At 42.5% G+C, this 23,195-nt stretch overlaps 1 protein-coding gene across 4 annotated transcripts in view; it reads right to left on the bottom strand.

Moving 5' to 3' along the window:
• Nucleotides 1-1,447: 1,447 nt before the first annotated feature.
• Nucleotides 1,448-23,195, bottom strand: part of LOC146009801 (uncharacterized) — a 53,750-nt gene continuing 32,002 nt past the window's right edge. For 3 of the 4 annotated variants that reach the window (XM_083150273.1, XM_083150276.1, XM_083150275.1), the window contains exon 5: nt 1,448-4,044. In XM_083150273.1, the coding sequence (XP_083006399.1) occupies nt 2,459-4,044 (1,586 nt within the window). In that variant the 3' untranslated portion in view covers nt 1,448-2,458. The remainder of the gene's footprint in view (nt 4,045-23,195) is intronic. The other variant, XM_083150274.1, reaches the window with a different exon arrangement.

A 23,195-nucleotide genomic window follows, 5' to 3' on the forward strand; every position in this document is an offset into this window, starting at 1 on the left:
GGTCAATGTGTGATGAAACGTGAATATGGGTCAATGTGTGATGAAACGTGAATATGGGTCAACGTGTGATGAAACGTGAGTATGGGCCACTGCGTGGTGTAACATGAATATAAGTCACTGCGTTGTGTAACGTGAATATAAGTCACTGCGTTGTGTAACGTGAATAAAAGTCACTGCGTTGTGTAACGTGAATATAAGTCACTGCGTTGTGTAACGTGAATATGGGTCAATGCGTGATGAAACGTGAATATGGGCCACTGCGTGGTGTAACATATATAGGATTGTTCTGCTTTGTGGCATAATTTGAACTGGGTACTATGGTGTGCCAGGCCCCTTTTTTATGGCATGTGCCTTGGGCCCACACTGTACCTCCATAGTATGGGAGGTAGTTTGTAGGAGGGCACTGACCACCGGTGCTGGCTCTGCCTAGTAGAAATCTGGTATGGCTGACAGTATTTCTCTATGTGGTGTCTGGCAATCCTTTACATGCTCTACGTATTGTATGGGGATCTATAAAATGCTTTTAGTATTACACTGTGGTCCTGCAGACTAGATTCATGTTATTATTTATAGATTTATCTGGTTAATAAATCTAGAAACAAACATAGTAATATTTATAGACGTGAATTATGCATGTGAGTGGCCAGGCGGAGGATATTTGAGGATGCAGGGGCGGTATTGTGTAGCTTTGCCTCGGGTGTCTAGAAACCTTGCAATGGCCCTGATCATAGCGGCCATATATACATAGCTCCACAGTGTGGGGTGGGTCAGCTCCCTGTGTCCTGGGTAAGTGCTTCAGTTACCACAACCAGTTTAGTATATGGGTAGTCGGTATATACAGTATATATAACACATTGTGCCCTAATCTGGCAGCACACAATCTAGTCAATAATAAGCTGTTTGTGAAGAGGCTTTTATCCTACCTGGGACGCTAGATTAAAGTGGGTGCCGGGCACGGTCCGAACAGTCATTTACCAGACGTCGGGATCCCAACAGTCATTTACCAGACGTCGGGATCCCGACTGTCGGAACCCTATACCACACCTGATTAAAGTAAAGGTGTCAAAGGGCGTTTTATATACCATAAATCAGCTGCTTGATTAAAAGAAACGTCTCCAAAAGTTGGTTTATGTATTTTAATTGTTTTTCCCTTTAAAGTAGATGAATGTAACTATGCTTATTATATAGCATCAAGTGCACCCACATTTATAGTTGTGACTCCCTAGGGCCTTGATGGCTAACCTTGACACTCTAGCTGTTGTTGAACTACACATCCCAGCATGATTTGCTACAGTTTTGGTATTTGGCCATGCCAAAACTGATGCAGGACATGCTGGAATATGTAGTTCAACAACATCTGGAGTGTCAAGGTTAGCCATCAAGGCCCTAGACTGGCACAATGAGAATGATTTATATAATAGGTCTTCAGCCTGTGGCTCTCCAGATGTTGTGGAACTACATGTCCCAGAATGCCTTTTAACCATTTTCCTATAAGCGCAATGCAAAACTGTTGCAAGGCATGCTGGGACATGTAGTTCCACACCATCTGGGGGGCCACAGGTTGAAGACCGATTGTGATACTGTTAAATAATCTCCAACGCGATGCCAGCGTTCAGGATACTTGCCCTTTTGAGTTAAAATGTGCCCTCCCCTTGGTCAGCACCCTGCCCTAAAAATTTTTTTTTACCCAAGGGTCATAATCATTTTTATTGCCACTGTTTAAAGACTTTGCCCAGAGATATTGTTTTTATTAATTTGCCGGCAAGTGGAATGCAAATTTTAGCAGATTACAGTATCTATCCTTACGTATCAATGCCTATTTCCCTATAGATTGTAAGCTTGCGAGCAGGGCCCTCATACCTTTGACTGTCTGTTTGTTGTATCACTGTCTGCTATTGTAAAGCACAATGGAATATGCTGCGCTATATAAGAAACTCTTAATAAATAAAATGAAGAAGTTTATGGATGATTTGGAGAAACAAATCCACCGAGTAAATTGGTTCCCCCAACGGTTCTCCTTCATGTCCATACAAAAGAGATTAAGATGAACTTTACATATTTGTAAACCTTGTCTTTATAGCGACAAAAACAGCAATATCTCTATCGGAAACAGGAACCAATACCATCCTTATCATCAATAATAATCACAATAAATGATGCTTAGAAAATGGATAACAAAATCACTGAGACATGGAATATTAGGAATGGGTACATTGCACAGGAATAGTGATGTTATAAAGTAACTGTTAATTACTATGTACTATTCCTCTTAGCAATATATGATATTGATCCTGGAATATGTATACATTTATATATGTAGCCAGTATATGATGTATGTATAATGTCATTTTGTGTGTGTGTATTGTACTACCTATGTAATTGATATATGAAACATATCCACGGTAGATCTTAAAAATTCATAAAAATATATTTAAAAAATATAGGTGGAACTTGTGGACTAATGTCTTTTTTCAACCTCAGCAACTATGTTAAATGGGTGAATTCTCTGATGTTTAACAAGATCTGATTTGCGTGCAAAACATTTCCCACAATGAAAGCATGGAAATGGTTTATCACCTGTGTGAATTCTCTGATGTCTAACAAGATCGAATTTATATGTAAAACATTTCCTGCACTCAGAGCAGGGAAATGGTTTCTCACCTGTGTGACATCTCTGATGACTAACAAGTTCTGATTTGTATCTAAAACATTTCTCGCACTCAGGGCATGGCAATGGTTTCTCACCTGTGTGACTTCTCTGATGACTAACAAGTTCTGAATTGTATCTAAAGCATTTCTCACATTCAGAACATGTAAATAATTTTTCAATTGTGTGACGCCTCTGATGTCTAATAAGTTCTGATTTGCATGTAAAACATTTCCCACACTCAGAACATGGAAATGGCCTCTCGCCTGTGTGACTTCTCTGATGCTTAATAAGATGTGATTTGCGTTTAAAACATTTCTCACAAACAGAACATGGAAATGGCCTCTCATCTGTGTGACTTCTCTGATGTGTAACAAGGTCTGATTTGCGTCTAAAACATTTCTCGCACTCAAAGCATGGAAATGGTTTCTCACCTGTGTGAGTTATCTGATGTTTAACAAGATCTGATTTGCAGCGAAAACATTTCTCGCACTCAGAGCATGTAAATGGTTTCTCACCTGTGTGACTTCTCTGATGTCGAACAAGTTCTGATTTGCGTGCAAAACATTTCTCACACTCAGAGCATGGAAATGGTTTTTCACCTGTGTGACTTCTCTGATGAATAACAAGTTCTGATTTGCATGTAAAACATTTCTCGCACTCAGAGCATGGAAATGGTTTCTCACCTGTGTGACGTCTCCGATGTAAAACAAGTTCTGATTTGCATGTAAAACATTTCTCACACTCAGAACATGTAAATGGCCTCTTGCCTGTGTGTCTTCTCAGATGAATAGCAAGTTCTGCTTTGCTTTTAAAACATTTCTCACACTCAGAGCATGGAAATGGCCTCTTATCTGAATGACTTCTCTGATGTGTAACAAGGTCTGATTTGCGTCTAAAACATTTCTCACACTCAGAGCATGAAAATGGTTTCTGACCTGTGTGATATCTTTGATGACTAACAAGAAGTGATGTGTGTGAAAAACATTTCCCACACTCAGAGCATCGATATGGCCTCTCACTTGCGTGACGTCTATGATGTGTAACAAGTTCATATTTGTATTTAAAACATTTCCCACACTCAGAGCATGAAAATCTCCTTTTACCTGTGTGACATCTCTGATGTGTAACAACATGTAGGTTAGATGTAACACATTTCCCACCCCCAGAGCAGGGACACTGTGTATCACATGTATGAGCTGCAGGCTGTGTATTAGAAGAACAGGCATCACGGTTAGAGGGATCAGATGGTATATCAGCGCTGTCAGGAACTGGGTGTATATATACAGTAATGGGGATGTCTCCTGGAGAGTCCTTTGTGATGTCATCTTCTAGTTTAGTATCTGCAGACAAGATGCGATCTCCCTCCAGGGCATCTCTGCTTGTGTCTCCCCCTGCTGGAGATAATATAACTATTATTATTATTATACAGTGTATACACATAACTCCGCACTACAGAGAGTACACAGCAATTCCCATCAGTCCCTGCTTGTGTCTCCCCCTGCTGGAGATAATATAACTATTATTATACAGTGTACACACATAACTCCGCACTACAGAGAGTATACAGCAATTCCCATCAGTCCATGCTTGTGTCTCCCCCTGCTGGAGAGAATATAACTATTATTATTATACAGTGTACACACATAACTCCGCACTACAGAGAGTATACAGCAATTCCCATCAGTCCCTGCTTGTGTCTCCCCCTGCTGGAGATAATATAACTATTATTATACAGTGTACACACATAACTCCGCACTACAGAGAGTATACAGCAATTCCCATCAGTCCATGCTTGTGTCTCCCCCTGCTGGAGAGAATATAACTATTATTATTATACAGTGTACACACATAACTCCGCACTACAGAGAGTACACAGCAATTCCCATCAGTCCCTGCTTGTGTCTCCCCCTGCTGGAGATAATATAACTATTATTATACAGTGTACACACATAACTCCGCACTACAGAGTATACAGCAATTCCCATCAGTCCCTACTTGTGTCTCCCCCTGCTGGAGATAATATAACTATTATTATTATTATTATTATACAGTGTACACACATAACTCCGCACTACAGAGAGTATACAGCAATTCCCATCACTCCCTGCTTGTGTTCCCCCTGCTGGAGATAATATAACTATTATTATACAGTGTACACACATAACTCCGCACTACAGAGAGTATACAGCAATTCCCATCAGTCCCTGCTTGTGTCTCCCCCTGCTGGAGATAATATAACTATTATTATTATACAGTGTACACACATAACTCCGCACTACAGAGTGTACACAGCAATTCCCATCAGTCCCTGCTTGTGTCTCCCCTGCTGGAGATAATATAACTATTATTATACAGTGTACACACATAACTCCGCACTACAGAGAGTATACAGCAATTCCCATCAGTCCCTGCTTGTGTCTCCCTCTGCTGGAGATAATATAACTATTATTATTATACAGTGTACACACATAACTCCGCACTACAGAGAGTATACAGCAATTCCCATCAGTCCCTGCTTGTGTCTCCCCCTGCTGGAGATAATATAACTATTATTATACAGTGTGCACACATAACTCCGCACTACAGAGAGTATACAGCAATTCCCATCAGTCCCTGCTTGTGTCTCCCCCTGCTGGAGATAATATAACTATTATTATTATTATACAGTGTACACACATAACTCCGCACTACAGAGAGTATACAGCAATTCCCATCAGTCCCTGCTTGTGTCTCCCCCTGCTGGAGATAATATAACTATTATTACACAGTGTACACACATAACTCCGCACTACAGAGAGTATACAGCAATTCCCATCAGTCCCTGCTTGTGTCTCCCCCTGCTGGAGATAATATAACTATTAATATTATACAGTGTACACACATAACTCCGCACTACAGAGAGTATACAGCAATTCCCATCAGTCCCTGCTTGTGTCTCCCCCTGCTGGAGATAATATAACTATTATTATTAAACAGTGTACACACATAACTCCGCACTACAGAGAGTATACAGCAATTCCCATCAGTCCCTGCTTGTGTCTCCCCCTGCTGGATATAATATAACTATTATTATACAGTGTACACACATAACTCCGCACTACAGAGAGTATACAGCAATTCCTATCAGTCCCTGCTTGTGTCTCCCCCTGCTGGAGATAATATAACTATTATTATTATACAGTGTACACACATAACTCCGCACTACAGAGAGTATACAGCAATTCCCATCAGTCCCTGCTTGTGTCTCCCCCTGCTGGAGATAATATAACTATTATTATACAGTGTACACACATAACTCCGCACTACAGAGAGTATACAGCAATTCCCATCAGTCCCTGCTTGTGTCTCCCCCTGCTGGAGATAATATAACTATTATTATTATAGAGTGTACACACATAACTCCGCACTACAGAGAGTATACAGCAATTCCCATCTGTCCCTGCTTGTGTCTCCCCTGCTGGAGATAATATAACTATTATTATACAGTGTACACACATAACTCCGCACTACAGAGAGTATACAACAATTCCCATCAGTCCCTGCTTGTGTCTCCCCCTGCTGGAGATAATATAACTATTATTACACAGTGTACACACATAACTCCGCACTACAGAGAGTATACAGCAATTCCCATCAGTCCCTGCTTGTGTCTCCCCCTGCTGGAGATAATATAACTATTATTATACAGTGTACACACATAACTCCGCACTACAGAGAGTATACAGCAATTCCCATCAGTCCCTGCTTGTGTCTCCCCTTGCTGGAGATAATATAACTATTATTATACAGTGTACACATAACTCCGCACTACAGAGAGTATACAGCAATTCCCATCAGTCCCTGCTTGTGTCTCCCCCTGCTGGAGATAATATAACTATTATTATACAGTGTACACACATAACTCCACACTACAGAGAGTATACAGCAATTCCCATCAGTCCCTGCTTGTGTCTCCCCCTGCTGGAGATGATATAACTATTATTATTATATATAGTGTACACACATAACTCCGCACTACAGAGAGTATACAGCAATTCCCATCAGTCCCTGCTTGTGTCTCCCCCTGCTGGAGATAATATAACTATTATTATTATTATTATACAGTGTACACACATAACTCCGCACTACAGAGAGTATACAGCAATTCCAATCAGTCCCTGCTTGTGTCTCCCCCTGCTGGAGATAATATAACTATTATTATACAGTGTACACACATAACTCCTCACTACAGAGAGTATACAGCAATTCCCATCAGTCCCTGCTTGTGTCTCCCCCTGCTGGAGGTAATATAACTATTATTATTATTATTATACAGTGTACACACATAACTCCGCACTACAGAGTGTACACAGCAATTCCCATCAGTCCCTGCTTGTGTCTCCCCTGCTGGAGATAATATAACTATTATTATACAGTGTACACACATAACTCCGCACTACAGAGAGTATACAGCAATTCCCATCAGTCCCTGCTTGTGTCTCCCTCTGCTGGAGATAATATAACTATTATTATTATACAGTGTACACACATAACTCCGCACTACAGAGAGTATACAGCAATTCCCATCAGTCCCTGCTTGTGTCTCCCCCTGCTGGAGATAATATAACTATTATTATACAGTGTGCACACATAACTCCGCACTACAGAGAGTATACAGCAATTCCCATCAGTCCCTGCTTGTGTCTCCCCCTGCTGGAGATAATATAACTATTATTATTATTATACAGTGTACACACATAACTCCGCACTACAGAGAGTATACAGCAATTCCCATCAATCCCTGCTTGTGTCTCCCCCTGCTGGAGATAATATAACTATTATTACACAGTGTACACACATAACTCCGCACTACAGAGAGTATACAGCAATTCCCATCAGTCCCTGCTTGTGTCTCCCCCTGCTGGAGATAATATAACTATTATTATTATACAGTGTACACACATAACTCCGCACTACAGAGAGTATACAGCAATTCCCATCAGTCCCTGCTTGTGTCTCCCCCTGCTGGAGATAATATAACTATTATTATTAAACAGTGTACACACATAACTCCGCACTACAGAGAGTATACAGCAATTCCCATCAGTCCCTGCTTGTGTCTCCCCCTGCTGGATATAATATAACTATTATTATACAGTGTACACACATAACTCCGCACTACAGAGAGTATACAGCAATTCCTATCAGTCCCTGCTTGTGTCTCCCCCTGCTGGAGATAATATAACTATTATTATTATACAGTGTACACACATAACTCCGCACTACAGAGAGTATACAGCAATTCCCATCAGTCCCTGCTTGTGTCTCCCCCTGCTGGAGATAATATAACTATTATTATACAGTGTACACACATAACTCCGCACTACAGAGAGTATACAGCAATTCCCATCAGTCCCTGCTTGTGTCTCCCCCTGCTGGAGATAATATAACTATTATTATTATAGAGTGTACACACATAACTCCGCACTACAGAGAGTATACAGCAATTCCCATCTGTCCCTGCTTGTGTCTCCCCTGCTGGAGATAATATAACTATTATTATACAGTGTACACACATAACTCCGCACTACAGAGAGTATACAGCAATTCCCATCAGTCCCTGCTTGTGTCTCCCCCTGCTGGAGAAAATATAACTATTATTATACAGTGTACACACATAACTCCGCACTACAGAGAGTATACAACAATTCCCATCAGTCCCTGCTTGTGTCTCCCCCTGCTGGAGATAATATAACTATTATTACACAGTGTACACACATAACTCCGCACTACAGAGAGTATACAGCAATTCCCATCAGTCCCTGCTTGTGTCTCCCCCTGCTGGAGATAATATAACTATTATTATACAGTGTACACACATAACTCCGCACTACAGAGAGTATACAGCAATTCCCATCAGTCCCTGCTTGTGTCTCCCCTTGCTGGAGATAATATAACTATTATTATACAGTGTACACATAACTCCGCACTACAGAGAGTATACAGCAATTCCCATCAGTCCCTGCTTGTGTCTCCCCCTGCTGGAGATAATATAACTATTATTATACAGTGTACACACATAACTCCACACTACAGAGAGTATACAGCAATTCCCATCAGTCCCTGCTTGTGTCTCCCCCTGCTGGAGATGATATAACTATTATTATTATATATAGTGTACACACATAACTCCGCACTACAGAGAGTATACAGCAATTCCCATCAGTCCCTGCTTGTGTCTCCCCCTGCTGGAGATAATATAACTATTATTATTATTATACAGTGTACACACATAACTCCGCACTACAGAGAGTATACAGCAATTCCAATCAGTCCCTGCTTGTGTCTCCCCCTGCTGGAGATAATATAACTATTATTATACAGTGTACACACATAACTCCTCACTACAGAGAGTATACAGCAATTCCCATCAGTCCCTGCTTGTGTCTCCCCCTGCTGGAGGTAATATAACTATTATTATTATTATTATACAGTGTACACACATAACTCCGCACTACAGAGTGTACACAGCAATTCCCATCAGTCCCTGCTTGTGTCTCCCCTGCTGGAGATAATATAACTATTATTATACAGTGTACACACATAACTCCGCACTACAGAGAGTATACAGCAATTCCCATCAGTCCCTGCTTGTGTCTCCCTCTGCTGGAGATAATATAACTATTATTATTATACAGTGTACACACATAACTCCGCACTACAGAGAGTATACAGCAATTCCCATCAGTCCCTGCTTGTGTCTCCCCCTGCTGGAGATAATATAACTATTATTATACAGTGTGCACACATAACTCCGCACTACAGAGAGTATACAGCAATTCCCATCAGTCCCTGCTTGTGTCTCCCCCTGCTGGAGATAATATAACTATTATTATTATTATACAGTGTACACACATAACTCCGCACTACAGAGAGTATACAGCAATTCCCATCAATCCCTGCTTGTGTCTCCCCCTGCTGGAGATAATATAACTATTATTACACAGTGTACACACATAACTCCGCACTACAGAGAGTATACAGCAATTCCCATCAGTCCCTGCTTGTGTCTCCCCCTGCTGGAGATAATATAACTATTATTATTATACAGTGTACACACATAACTCCGCACTACAGAGAGTATACAGCAATTCCCATCAGTCCCTGCTTGTGTCTCCCCCTGCTGGAGATAATATAACTATTATTATTAAACAGTGTACACACATAACTCCGCACTACAGAGAGTATACAGCAATTCCCATCAGTCCCTGCTTGTGTCTCCCCCTGCTGGATATAATATAACTATTATTATACAGTGTACACACATAACTCCGCAATACAGAGAGTATACAGCAATTCCTATCAGTCCCTGCTTGTGTCTCCCCCTGCTGGAGATAATATAACTATTATTATTATACAGTGTACACACATAACTCCGCACTACAGAGAGTATACAGCAATTCCCATCAGTCCCTGCTTGTGTCTCCCCCTGCTGGAGATAATATAACTATTATTATACAGTGTACACACATAACTCCGCACTACAGAGAGTATACAGCAATTCCCATCAGTCCCTGCTTGTGTCTCCCCCTGCTGGAGATAATATAACTATTATTATTATAGAGTGTACACACATAACTCCGCACTACAGAGAGTATACAGCAATTCCCATCTGTCCCTGCTTGTGTCGTCCCTGCTGGAGATAATATAACTATTATTATACAGTGTACACACATAACTCCGCACTACAGAGAGTATACAGCAATTCCCATCAGTCCCTGCTTGTGTCTCCCCCTGCTGGAGAAAATATAACTATTATTATACAGTGTACACACATAACTCCGCACTACAGAGAGTATACAACAATTCCCATCAGTCCCTGCTTGTGTCTCCCCCTGCTGGAGATAATATAACTATTATTACACAGTGTACACACATAACTCCGCACTACAGAGAGTATACAGCAATTCCCATCAGTCCCTGCTTGTGTCTCCCCCTGCTGGAGATAATATAACTATTATTATACAGTGTACACACATAACTCCACACTACAGAGAGTATACAGCAATTCCCATCAGTCCCTGCTTGTGTCTCCCCCTGCTGGAGATGATATAACTATTATTATTATATATAGTGTACACACATAACTCCGCACTACAGAGAGTATACAGCAATTCCCATCAGTCCCTGCTTGTGTCTCCCCCTGCTGGAGATAATATAACTATTATTATTATTATACAGTGTACACACATAACTCCGCACTACAGAGAGTATACAGCAATTCCAATCAGTCCCTGCTTGTGTCTCCCCCTGCTGGAGATAATATAACTATTATTATACAGTGTACACACATAACTCCTCACTACAGAGAGTATACAGCAATTCCCATCAGTCCCTGCTTGTGTCTCCCCCTGCTGGAGGTAATATAACTATTATTATTATTATACAGTGTACACACATAACTCCGCACTACAGAGAGTATACAGCAATTCCCATCAGTCCCTGCTTGTGTCTCTCCCTGCTGGAGATAATATAACTATTATTATACAGTGTACACACATAACTCCACACTACAGAGAGTATACAGCAATTCCCATCAGTCCCTGCTTGTGTCTCCTCCTGCTGAAGATAATATAACTATTATTATTATACAGTGTACACACATAACTCCGCACTACAGAGAGTATAAAGAAATTCCCATCAGTCCCTGCTTGTGTCTCCCCCTGCTGGAGATAATATAACTATTATTATTATACAGCGTACACACATAACTCCGCACTACAGAGAGTATACAGAAATTCCCATCAGTCCCTGCTTGTGTCTCCCCCTGCTGGAGATAATCTAACATTTATTATTATACAGTGTACACACATAACTCCGCACTACAGAGAGTATACAGCAATTCCTATCAGTCCCTGCTTGTGTCTCCCCCTGCTGGAGATAATATAACTATTATTATACAGTGTACACACATAACTCCGACTCTACAGAGAGTATACAGCAATTCCCATCAGTCCCTGCTTGTGTCTCCCCCTGCTGGAGATAATATAACTATTATTATACAGTGTACACACATAACTCCGCACTACAGAGAGTATACAGCAATTCCCATCAGTCCCTGCTTGCGTCTCCCCCTGCTGGAGATAATATAACTATTATTACACAGTGTACACACATAACTCCGCACTACAGAGAGTATACAGCAATTCCCATCAGTCCCTGCTTGTGTCTCCCCCTGCTGGAGATAATATAACTATTATTATTATTATACAGTGTACACACATAACTACGCACTACAGAGAGTATACAGCAATTCCCATCAGTCCCTGCGTGTGTCTCCTCCTGCTGGAGATAATATAACTATTATACAGTGTACACACATAACTCAGCATTACAGAGAGTACACAGCAATTCCCATCAGTCCCTGCTTGTGTCTCCTCCTGCTGGAGATAATATAACTATTATTATACAGTGTACACACATAACTCCGCACTAAAGAGAGTATACAGCAATTCCCATCAGTCCCTGCTTGTGTCTCCTCCTGCTGGAGATAATATAACTATTATTATTATACAGTGTACACACATAACTCCGCACTACAGAGAGTATACAGCAATTCCCATCAGTCCCTGCTTGTGTCTCCTCCTGCTGGAGATAATATAACTATTATTATTATACAGTGTACACACATAACTCCGCACTACAGAGAGTATACCGCAATTCCCATCAGTCTCTGCTTGTGTCTCCCCCTGCTGGAGATAATATAACTATTATTATACAGTGTACACACATAACTCAGCATTACAGAGAGTGCACAGCAATTCCCATCAGTCCCGGCTTGTGTCTCCTCCTGCTGGAGATAATATTGTGAGGTTATCAGATTCACTGTAAATCTGTAATTACTATATTTTATTAGGTGTAGTAATTAATGTACTATTTTAGTCCGTCGGTACCCTCTTGTTCTCCATATATGTCTATATACTCCCTATATGTGTGTGTAGTTCCAGATCAGATCGCTCTCGCCCTAATATGGTCTGCCAGGAAATACCCAGGAAATAAGTCACCAAAAGGTTATGTCCCATTACCATACTTTTGTTCCTGCTATCACAGGAGGGTGGAAGCTGAGGGGCAATCTCCACAGGGGGGTTTACAATTCTTTGCAAACCTCTGGGCTCTAGCAGACTTTGTGGAACCGGCCACCACAGGGGGTGATCAGCCCATAATGTAATCAGCCGATTATTGTTCCTGCTGTTTACATGAGGGGGATAGCTGAAGGACAATCACCACAGGGGGTGATCAAATTCCCCTACTATCAACAGGAGGGTTGTCCACAGGGGGTGACCACCACATAATGTAATCAGACTGTGTTTTATATCTTGTGTTGACTCTGCTATGCATATCTTGGCTACTTCCAGACTTTCTGGAACCGACCCCAGCAGGGGGCAGAAGCAGATGGGCAGCAGCAGTACCTGGGAGGGGGGATAAACCTGACTTGAATCCACCAAAAGGGATTGAGTGCAAGCCCACTGATGGTATGGAGAAGCGTGGGAAATTGGAAGTTTTTAAAATGACTTGTACACCTGCCAGCTCAGTATGTTAGTCGCAATCCGGTCTCAGGGGTCCTACCCTTCACTGGATCTTGTGGAACACATCGTTTGCCCGGGAAGGGGGCATCCTACCAAGCTCTGGTGTGGAGCGTCTGTGTTGTGTGGATTTACACAGGTTTCGGCTATCACTGCTGTGTGGATTAAGTGATAGTTTTGTGCTTTGGAACTGCTGCTACAAGGACTTCCATTGGACTGCTACCCGATAACGTTTATATGCTACATTTGACTCTTTTTCCTGTCTTCATCTACTTTCGTGTGCTGTGATAAAAATAAACCATATTTTGGTTTCATCTGCTCGGTGTCTGAGTGATTGAGGAACTCGTACCCTCACATTTGGCGGCAGCGACAGTGGGATCATTCAGACACCAACCATCGAGCACAGAAAGCACAGAGAACAGAGGATCAGACCATATGTAAGGAAACGGAAAATGCAATAAGGTGATGTTCAGCAAGTGAGCAGGTGTCAGTCCTGTGAAAGGGAAAATGTTTCCAAGGAAAGAAAATCGATGCCTCAAGACCCCTGTAGCAGAGGAGCTCAGGGATGGAGGTTCTTCAGTGTATCGGCAGGCTGGGAAGCCGGATCTGTTATTTATTGTCAGGAAAATGCAGTATATCTGGAAGTACTGGGAAGACGCTCAGCAGATGGTCAGCGGGTGGAGAGTATCCAGCATACAGGACAAAGTGTGTTACCTGGGGGATGCATTCCTGCACTGTAAAGGTGAGGCCACTTCTTGGAATCTGCTAGGAGAGCCAGAGTTTGTAGAATTTACAGAGGAAGTGATTGCTACAGTTACCCAGATGCTACAAAGAGGACAATATTCTGAGGCTGAAGGACAAGTCCAGAATAAATTGATGCCCCAGATAGAACCAGAGGAAAGGTCTAGAAGGGGGCTACTGCAATCTGGGCAGACAACCGAGGGGTCTGCCACAGAATTAATTGTTACCGCAAGAGAAGGGTCGTTGTCAGGGGGGCCCCTAACTGCCCTTGAAGAAATGAGTATGGAGGAGCTGATAGCAGAAGGTCAGCTGCGAGGTATACCCATCCAATCCTGCACTCGCGGGGAAATCCTTCAGCAGATCCTTCACGATCAGGGAGATCCTACAAATGCATTTGCTGATTATCGAGCCTGGATCCTCCATTTCGGTGCCCAGTTGAGTGTGTGGGAACAATTGCAGTGTCTGGAGGAGTGCTTCGTGGTGGCAGAGGAAGAGGCGATTGATCGGGGGCTCCTGGATACCCCAGCATGGCAAGATCAGTGTCGCAGGGGGCGTGATGAAAGGCACCGTTTGCAATTGCTTCTCCCCCATCCTAGGGAGGAGCTGCACTACTGCTTCCCTTTTGCTGAGGTGGGAGATGCAGAGCTATTATCCTGCTGCCAGGGGATCTATGAGGACTGCGTCCAAGAAGAGATCGCCGTGGTTAGAGGAGTATCCGACAACATCCAGGCCACCAGCCCACCAGTCACAGATGACGTCGTGTTTCGGGCTGCCCAGCATACTCAGCTGGGGAAGGAGGCTATCGCGGAGAAGGAGGTGTGCGCAGAAGTAGCTGCAGGTGAGCATCTGGCTTTTAAGGGGACAGAGCTGACACAGCCTGTCCTGCAGCCACCAGCGGAATTGTTTGTGATGGAGGGTCCCTCCTCAGCCCTGGACATTGAGACCAAATGCTGGACTGAAATGTGCCATGCCCCTAGTTTGGGTTTGGGGGAGGAAGGACATGACGGGGTGGTGGAAGTGCCAGGGCCAGAGCCCCTATATTGGCCTGCTGTTTGGCCCCTGTTCCTTGGGCAAGAGGGGGAGGTGGAAAGTGGTCCCTGCCCCATTGTGCCCGAGGCAAAAGTATTAGTAGGTTACAATGTTGCAGAGGGGGGGTACCCAGAATCCGAAGAAGAGGAATTGCTACAGCCCTTGTTAGTTCCAATGTATGACTTAGACTGTAATCATGCCCTTGCTGGTTCTGCAAACCAGCCGCCTTTTACAAGATGGGTTTGGTATGATGTCACCCTGTGGGACTCAGGTGGTATATCCAAACCCCAGATTCTCGGCTCTGCATCCCGCTATTCCAGGTTGTTATTGGTTCCTGAACAGCTGGGTACCGGGACTACAATAGTAGGGGAAGGAATGTGAGGTTATCAGATTCACTGTAAATCTGTAATTACTATATTTTATTAGGTGTAGTAATTAATGTACTATTTTAGTCCGTCGGTACCCTCTTGTTCTCCATATATGTCTATATACTCCCTATATGTGTGTGTAGTTCCAGATCAGATCGCTCTCGCCCTAATATGGTCTGCCAGGAAATACCCAGGAAATAAGTCACCAAAAGGTTATGTCCCATTACCATACTTTTGTTCCTGCTATCACAGGAGGGTGGAAGCTGAGGGGCAATCTCCACAGGGGGGTTTACAATTCTTTGCAAACCTCTGGGCTCTAGCAGACTTTGTGGAACCGGCCACCACAGGGGGTGATCAGCCCATAATGTAATCAGCCGATTATTGTTCCTGCTGTTTACATGAGGGGGATAGCTGAAGGACAATCACCACAGGGGGTGATCAAATTCCCCTACTATCAACAGGAGGGTTGTCCACAGGGGGTGACCACCACATAATGTAATCAGACTGTGTTTTATATCTTGTGTTGACTCTGCTATGCATATCTTGGCTACTTCCAGACTTTCTGGAACCGACCCCAGCAGGGGGCAGAAGCAGATGGGCAGCAGCAGTACCTGGGAGGGGGGATAAACCTGACTTGAATCCACCAAAAGGGATTGAGTGCAAGCCCACTGATGGTATGGAGAAGCGTGGGAAATTGGAAGTTTTTAAAATGACTTGTACACCTGCCAGCTCAGTATGTTAGTCGCAATCCGGTCTCAGGGGTCCTACCCTTCACTGGATCTTGTGGAACACATCGTTTGCCCGGGAAGGGGGCATCCTACCAAGCTCTGGTGTGGAGCGTCTGTGTTGTGTGGATTTACACAGGTTTCGGCTATCACTGCTGTGTGGATTAAGTGATAGTTTTGTGCTTTGGAACTGCTGCTACAAGGACTTCCATTGGACTGCTACCCGATAACGTTTATATGCTACATTTGACTCTTTTTCCTGTCTTCATCTACTTTCGTGTGCTGTGATAAAAATAAACCATATTTTGGTTTCATCTGCTCGGTGTCTGAGTGATTGAGGAACTCGTACCCTCACAAATATAACTATTATTATACAGTGTACACACATAACTCCGCACTAAAGAGAGTATACAGCAATTCCCATCAGTCCCTGCTTGTGTCTCCTCCTGCTGGAGATAATATAACTATTATTATTATACAGCGTACACACATAACTCCGCACTACAGAGAGTACACAGCAATTCCCATCAGTCCCTGCTTGTGTCTCCTCCTGCTGGAGATAATATAACTATTATTATACAGTGTACACACATAACTCCGCACTAAAGAGAGTATACAGCAATTCCCATCAGTCCCTGCTTGTGTCTCCTCCTGCTGGAGATAATATAACTATTATTATTATACAGTGTACACACATAACTCCGCACTACAGAGAGTATACAGCAATTCCCATCAGTCCCTGCTTGTGTCTCCTCCTGCTGGAGATAATATAACTATTATTATTATACAGTGTACACACATAACTCCGCACTACAGAGAGTATACCGCAATTCCCATCAGTCTCTGCTTGTGTCTCCCCCTGCTGGAGATAATATAACTATTATTATACAGTGTACACACATAACTCCGCACTACAGAGAGTATACAGCAATTCCCATCAGTCCCTGCTTGTGTCTCCCCCTGCTGGAGATAATATAACTATTATTATTCAGTGTACACACATAACTCCGCACTACAGAGAGTATACAGCAATTCCCATCAGTCCCTGCTTGTGTCTCCCCCTGCTGGAGATAATATAACTATTATTATACAGTGTACACACATAACTCCGCACTACAGAGAGTATACAGCAATTCCCATCAGTCCCTGCTTGTGTCTCCCCTGCTGGAGATAATATAACTATTATTATACAATGTACACACATAACTCCGCACTACAGAGAGTATACAGCAATTCCTATCAGTCCCTGCTTGTGTCTCCCCCTGCTGGAGATAATATAACTATTATTATTCAGTGTACACACATAACTCCGCACTACAGAGAGTATACAGCAATTCCCATCAGTCCCTGCTTGTGTCTCCCCCTGCTGGAGATAATATAACTATTATTATACAGTGTACACACATAACTCCGCACTACAGAGAGTATACAGCAATTCCCATCAGTCCCTGCTTGTGTCTCCCCTGCTGGAGATAATATAACTATTATTATACAATGTACACACATAACTCCGCACTACAGAGAGTATACAGCAATTTCTATCAGTCCCTGCTTGTGTCTCCTCCTGCTGGAGATAATATAACTATTATTATACAGTGTACACACATAACTCCCCACTACAGAGAGTATACAGCAATTCCCATCAGTCCCTGCTTGTGTCTCCTCCTGCTGGAGATAATATAACTATTATTATTATACAGTGTACACACATAACTCCGCACTACAGAGAGTATACCGCAATTCCCATCAGTCCCTGCTTGTGTCTCCCCCTGCTGGAGATAATATAACTATTATTATACAGTGTACACACATAACTCCGCACTACAGAGAGTATACAGCAATTCCCATCAGTCCCTGCTTGTGTCTCCCCCTGCTGGAGATAATATAACTATTATTATACAGTGTACACACATAACTCCGCACTACAGAGAGTATACAGCAATTCCCATCAGTCCCTGCTTGTGTCTCCCCCTGCTGGAGATAATATAACTATTATTATACAGTGTACACACATAACTCCGCACTACAGAGAGTATACAGCAATTCCCATCAGTCCCTGCTTGTGTCTCCCCTGCTGCAGATAATACAACTATTATTATACAATGTACACACATAACTCAGCACTACAGAGAGTATACAGCAATTCCTATCAGTCCCTGCTTGTGTCTCCTCCTGCTGGAGATAATATAACTATTATTATACAATGTACACACATAACTCCCCACTACAGAGAGTATACATCAATTCCCATCAGTCCCTGCTTGTGTCTCCTCCTGCTGGAGATAATATAACTATTATTATTATACAGTGTACACACATAACTCCGCACTACAGAGAGTATACAGCAATTCCCATCAGTCTCTGCTTGTGTCTCCTCCTGCTGGAGATAATATAACTATTATTATTATACAGTGTACACACATAACTCCGCACTACAGAGAGTATACAGCAATTCCCATCAGTCCCTGCTTGTGTCTCCCCCTGCTGGAGATAATATAACTATTATTATACAGTGTACACACATAACTCCGCACTACAGAGAGTATACAGCAATTCCCATCAGTCCCTGCTTGTGTCTCCTCCTGCTGGAGATAATATAACTATTATTATTATACAGTGTACACACATAACTCCGCACTACACAGAGTATACAGCAATTCCCATCAGTCCCTGCTTGTGTCTCCCCCTGCTAGAGATAATATAATTATTATTATACAATGTACACACATAACTGCGCACTACAGAGAGTATACAGCAATTCCCATCAGTCCCTGTTTGTGTCTCCCCCTGCTGGAGATAATATAACTATTATACAGTGTACACACATAACTCCGCACTACAGAGAGTATACAGCAATTCCCATCAGTCCCTGCTTCTGTCTCCCCCTGCTGGAGATAATATAACTATTATTATTATACAGTGTACACACATAACTCCGCACTACAGAGAGTATACAGTAATTCCCATCAGTCCCTGCTTGTGTCTCCCCCTGCTGGAGATAATATAACTATTATTATACAGTGTACACACATAACTCCGCACTACAGAGAGTATACAGCAATTCCCATCAGTCCCTGCTTGTGTCTCCTCCTGCTGGAGATAATATAACTATTATTATACAGTGTACGCACATAACTCCACACTACAGAGAGTATACAGCAATTCCCATCAGTCCCTGCTTGTGTCTCCCCCTGCTGGAGATAATATAACTATTATTATACAGTGTACACACATAAATCCGCACTACAGAGAGTATACAGCAATTCCCATCAGTCCCTGCTTGTGTCTCCCCCTGCTGGAGATAATATAACTATTATTATTATACAGTGTACACACATAACTCCGCACTACAGAGAGTATACAGCAATTCCCATCAGTCCCTGCTTGTGTCTCCCCCTGCTGGAGATAATATAACTATTATTATTATACAGCGTACGCACATAACTCCGCACTACAGAGAGTATACAGCAATTCCCATCAGTCCCTGCTTGTGTCTCCCCCTGCAGGAGATAATATAACTATTATTATACAGTGTACACACATAACTCCACACTACAGAGAGTATACAGCAATTCCCATCAGTCCCTGCTTCTGTCTCCCCCTGCTGGAGATAATATAACGGTTATTATTATACAGTGTACACACATAACTCCGCACTACAGAGAGTATACAGCAATTCCCATCAGTCCCTGCTTCTGTCTCCCCCTGCTGGAGATAATATAACTATTATTATTATACAGTGTACACACATAACTCCGCACTACAGAGAGTATACAGCAATTCCCATCAGTCCCTGCTTGTGTCTCCCCCTGCTGGAGATAATATAACTATTATTACACAGTGTACACACATAACTCCGCACTACAGAGAGTATACAGCAATTCCCATCAGTCCCTGCTTGTGTCTCCCCCTGCTGGAGATAATATAACTATTAATATTATACAGTGTACACACATAACTCCGCACTACAGAGAGTATACAGCAATTCCCATCAGTCCCTGCTTGTGTCTCCCCCTGCTGGAGATAATATAACTATTATTATTAAACAGTGTACACACATAACTCCGCACTACAGAGAGTATACAGCAATTCCCATCAGTCCCTGCTTGTGTCTCCCCCTGCTGGATATAATATAACTATTATTATACAGTGTACACACATAACTCCGCACTACAGAGAGTATACAGCAATTCCTATCAGTCCCTGCTTGTGTCTCCCCCTGCTGGAGATAATATAACTATTATTATTATACAGTGTACACACATAACTCCGCACTACAGAGAGTATACAGCAATTCCCATCAGTCCCTGCTTGTGTCTCCCCCTGCTGGAGATAATATAACTATTATTATACAGTGTACACACATAACTCCGCACTACAGAGAGTATACAGCAATTCCCATCAGTCCCTGCTTGTGTCTCCCCCTGCTGGAGATAATATAACTATTATTATTATAGAGTGTACACACATAACTCCGCACTACAGAGAGTATACAGCAATTCCCATCTGTCCCTGCTTGTGTCTCCCCTGCTGGAGATAATATAACTATTATTATACAGTGTACACACATAACTCCGCACTACAGAGAGTATACAGCAATTCCCATCAGTCCCTGCTTGTGTCTCCCCCTGCTGGAGAAAATATAACTATTATTATACAGTGTACACACATAACTCCGCACTACAGAGAGTATACAACAATTCCCATCAGTCCCTGCTTGTGTCTCCCCCTGCTGGAGATAATATAACTATTATTACACAGTGTACACACATAACTCCGCACTACAGAGAGTATACAGCAATTCCCATCAGTCCCTGCTTGTGTCTCCCCCTGCTGGAGATAATATAACTATTATTATACAGTGTACACACATAACTCCGCACTACAGAGAGTATACAGCAATTCCCATCAGTCCCTGCTTGTGTCTCCCCTTGCTGGAGATAATATAACTATTATTATACAGTGTACACATAACTCCGCACTACAGAGAGTATACAGCAATTCCCATCAGTCCCTGCTTGTGTCTCCCCCTGCTGGAGATAATATAACTATTATTATACAGTGTACACACATAACTCCACACTACAGAGAGTATACAGCAATTCCCATCAGTCCCTGCTTGTGTCTCCCCCTGCTGGAGATGATATAACTATTATTATTATATATAGTGTACACACATAACTCCGCACTACAGAGAGTATACAGCAATTCCCATCAGTCCCTGCTTGTGTCTCCCCCTGCTGGAGATAATATAACTATTATTATTATTATACAGTGTACACACATAACTCCGCACTACAGAGAGTATACAGCAATTCCAATCAGTCCCTGCTTGTGTCTCCCCCTGCTGGAGATAATATAACTATTATTATACAGTGTACACACATAACTCCTCACTACAGAGAGTATACAGCAATTCCCATCAGTCCCTGCTTGTGTCTCCCCCTGCTGGAGGTAATATAACTATTATTATTATTATTATACAGTGTACACACATAACTCCGCACTACAGAGTGTACACAGCAATTCCCATCAGTCCCTGCGTGTTTCTCCCCTGCTGGAGATAATATAACTATTATTATACAGTGTACACACATAACTCCGCACTACAGAGAGTATACAGCAATTCCCATCAGTCCCTGCTTGTGTCTCCCTCTGCTGGAGATAATATAACTATTATTATTATACAGTGTACACACATAACTCCGCACTACAGAGAGTATACAGCAATTCCCATCAGTCCCTGCTTGTGTCTCCCCCTGCTGGAGATAATATAACTATTATTATACAGTGTGCACACATAACTCCGCACTACAGAGAGTATACAGCAATTCCCATCAGTCCCTGCTTGTGTCTCCCCCTGCTGGAGATAATATAACTATTATTATACAGTGTACACACATAACTCCTCACTACAGAGAGTATACAGCAATTCCCATCAGTCCCTGCTTGTGTCTCCCCCTGCTGGAGGTAATATAACTATTATTATTATTATTATACAGTGTACACACATAACTCCGCACTACAGAGTGTACACAGCAATTCCCATCAGTCCCTGCGTGTTTCTCCCCTGCTGGAGATAATATAACTATTATTATACAGTGTACACACATAACTCCGCACTACAGAGAGTATACAGCAATTCCCATCAGTCCCTGCTTGTGTCTCCCTCTGCTGGAGATAATATAACTATTATTATTATACAGTGTACACACATAACTCCGCACTACAGAGAGTATACAGCAATTCCCATCAGTCCCTGCTTGTGTCTCCCCCTGCTGGAGATAATATAACTATTATTATACAGTGTGCACACATAACTCCGCACTACAGAGAGTATACAGCAATTCCCATCAGTCCCTGCTTGTGTCTCCCCCTGCTGGAGATAATATAACTATTATTATTATTATACAGTGTACACACATAACTCCGCACTACAGAGAGTATACAGCAATTCCCATCAATCCCTGCTTGTGTCTCCCCCTGCTGGAGATAATATAACTATTATTACACAGTGTACACACATAACTCCGCACTACAGAGAGTATACAGCAATTCCCATCAGTCCCTGCTTGTGTCTCCCCCTGCTGGAGATAATATAACTATTATTATTATACAGTGTACACACATAACTCCGCACTACAGAGAGTATACAGCAATTCCCATCAGTCCCTGCTTGTGTCTCCCCCTGCTGGAGATAATATAACTATTATTATTAAACAGTGTACACACATAACTCCGCACTACAGAGAGTATACAGCAATTCCCATCAGTCCCTGCTTGTGTCTCCCCCTGCTGGATATAATATAACTATTATTATACAGTGTACACACATAACTCCGCAATACAGAGAGTATACAGCAATTCCTATCAGTCCCTGCTTGTGTCTCCCCCTGCTGGAGATAATATAACTATTATTATTATACAGTGTACACACATAACTCCGCACTACAGAGAGTATACAGCAATTCCCATCAGTCCCTGCTTGTGTCTCCCCCTGCTGGAGATAATATAACTATTATTATACAGTGTACACACATAACTCCGCACTACAGAGAGTATACAGCAATTCCAATCAGTCCCTGCTTGTGTCTCCCCCTGCTGGAGATAATATAACTAT

The sequence above is a fragment of the Crinia signifera genome, chromosome 6 (assembly GCF_055691185.1).
Source record: "Crinia signifera chromosome 6, ASM5569118v1, whole genome shotgun sequence".
Taxonomy (NCBI): Eukaryota; Metazoa; Chordata; class Amphibia; order Anura; family Myobatrachidae; genus Crinia; species Crinia signifera.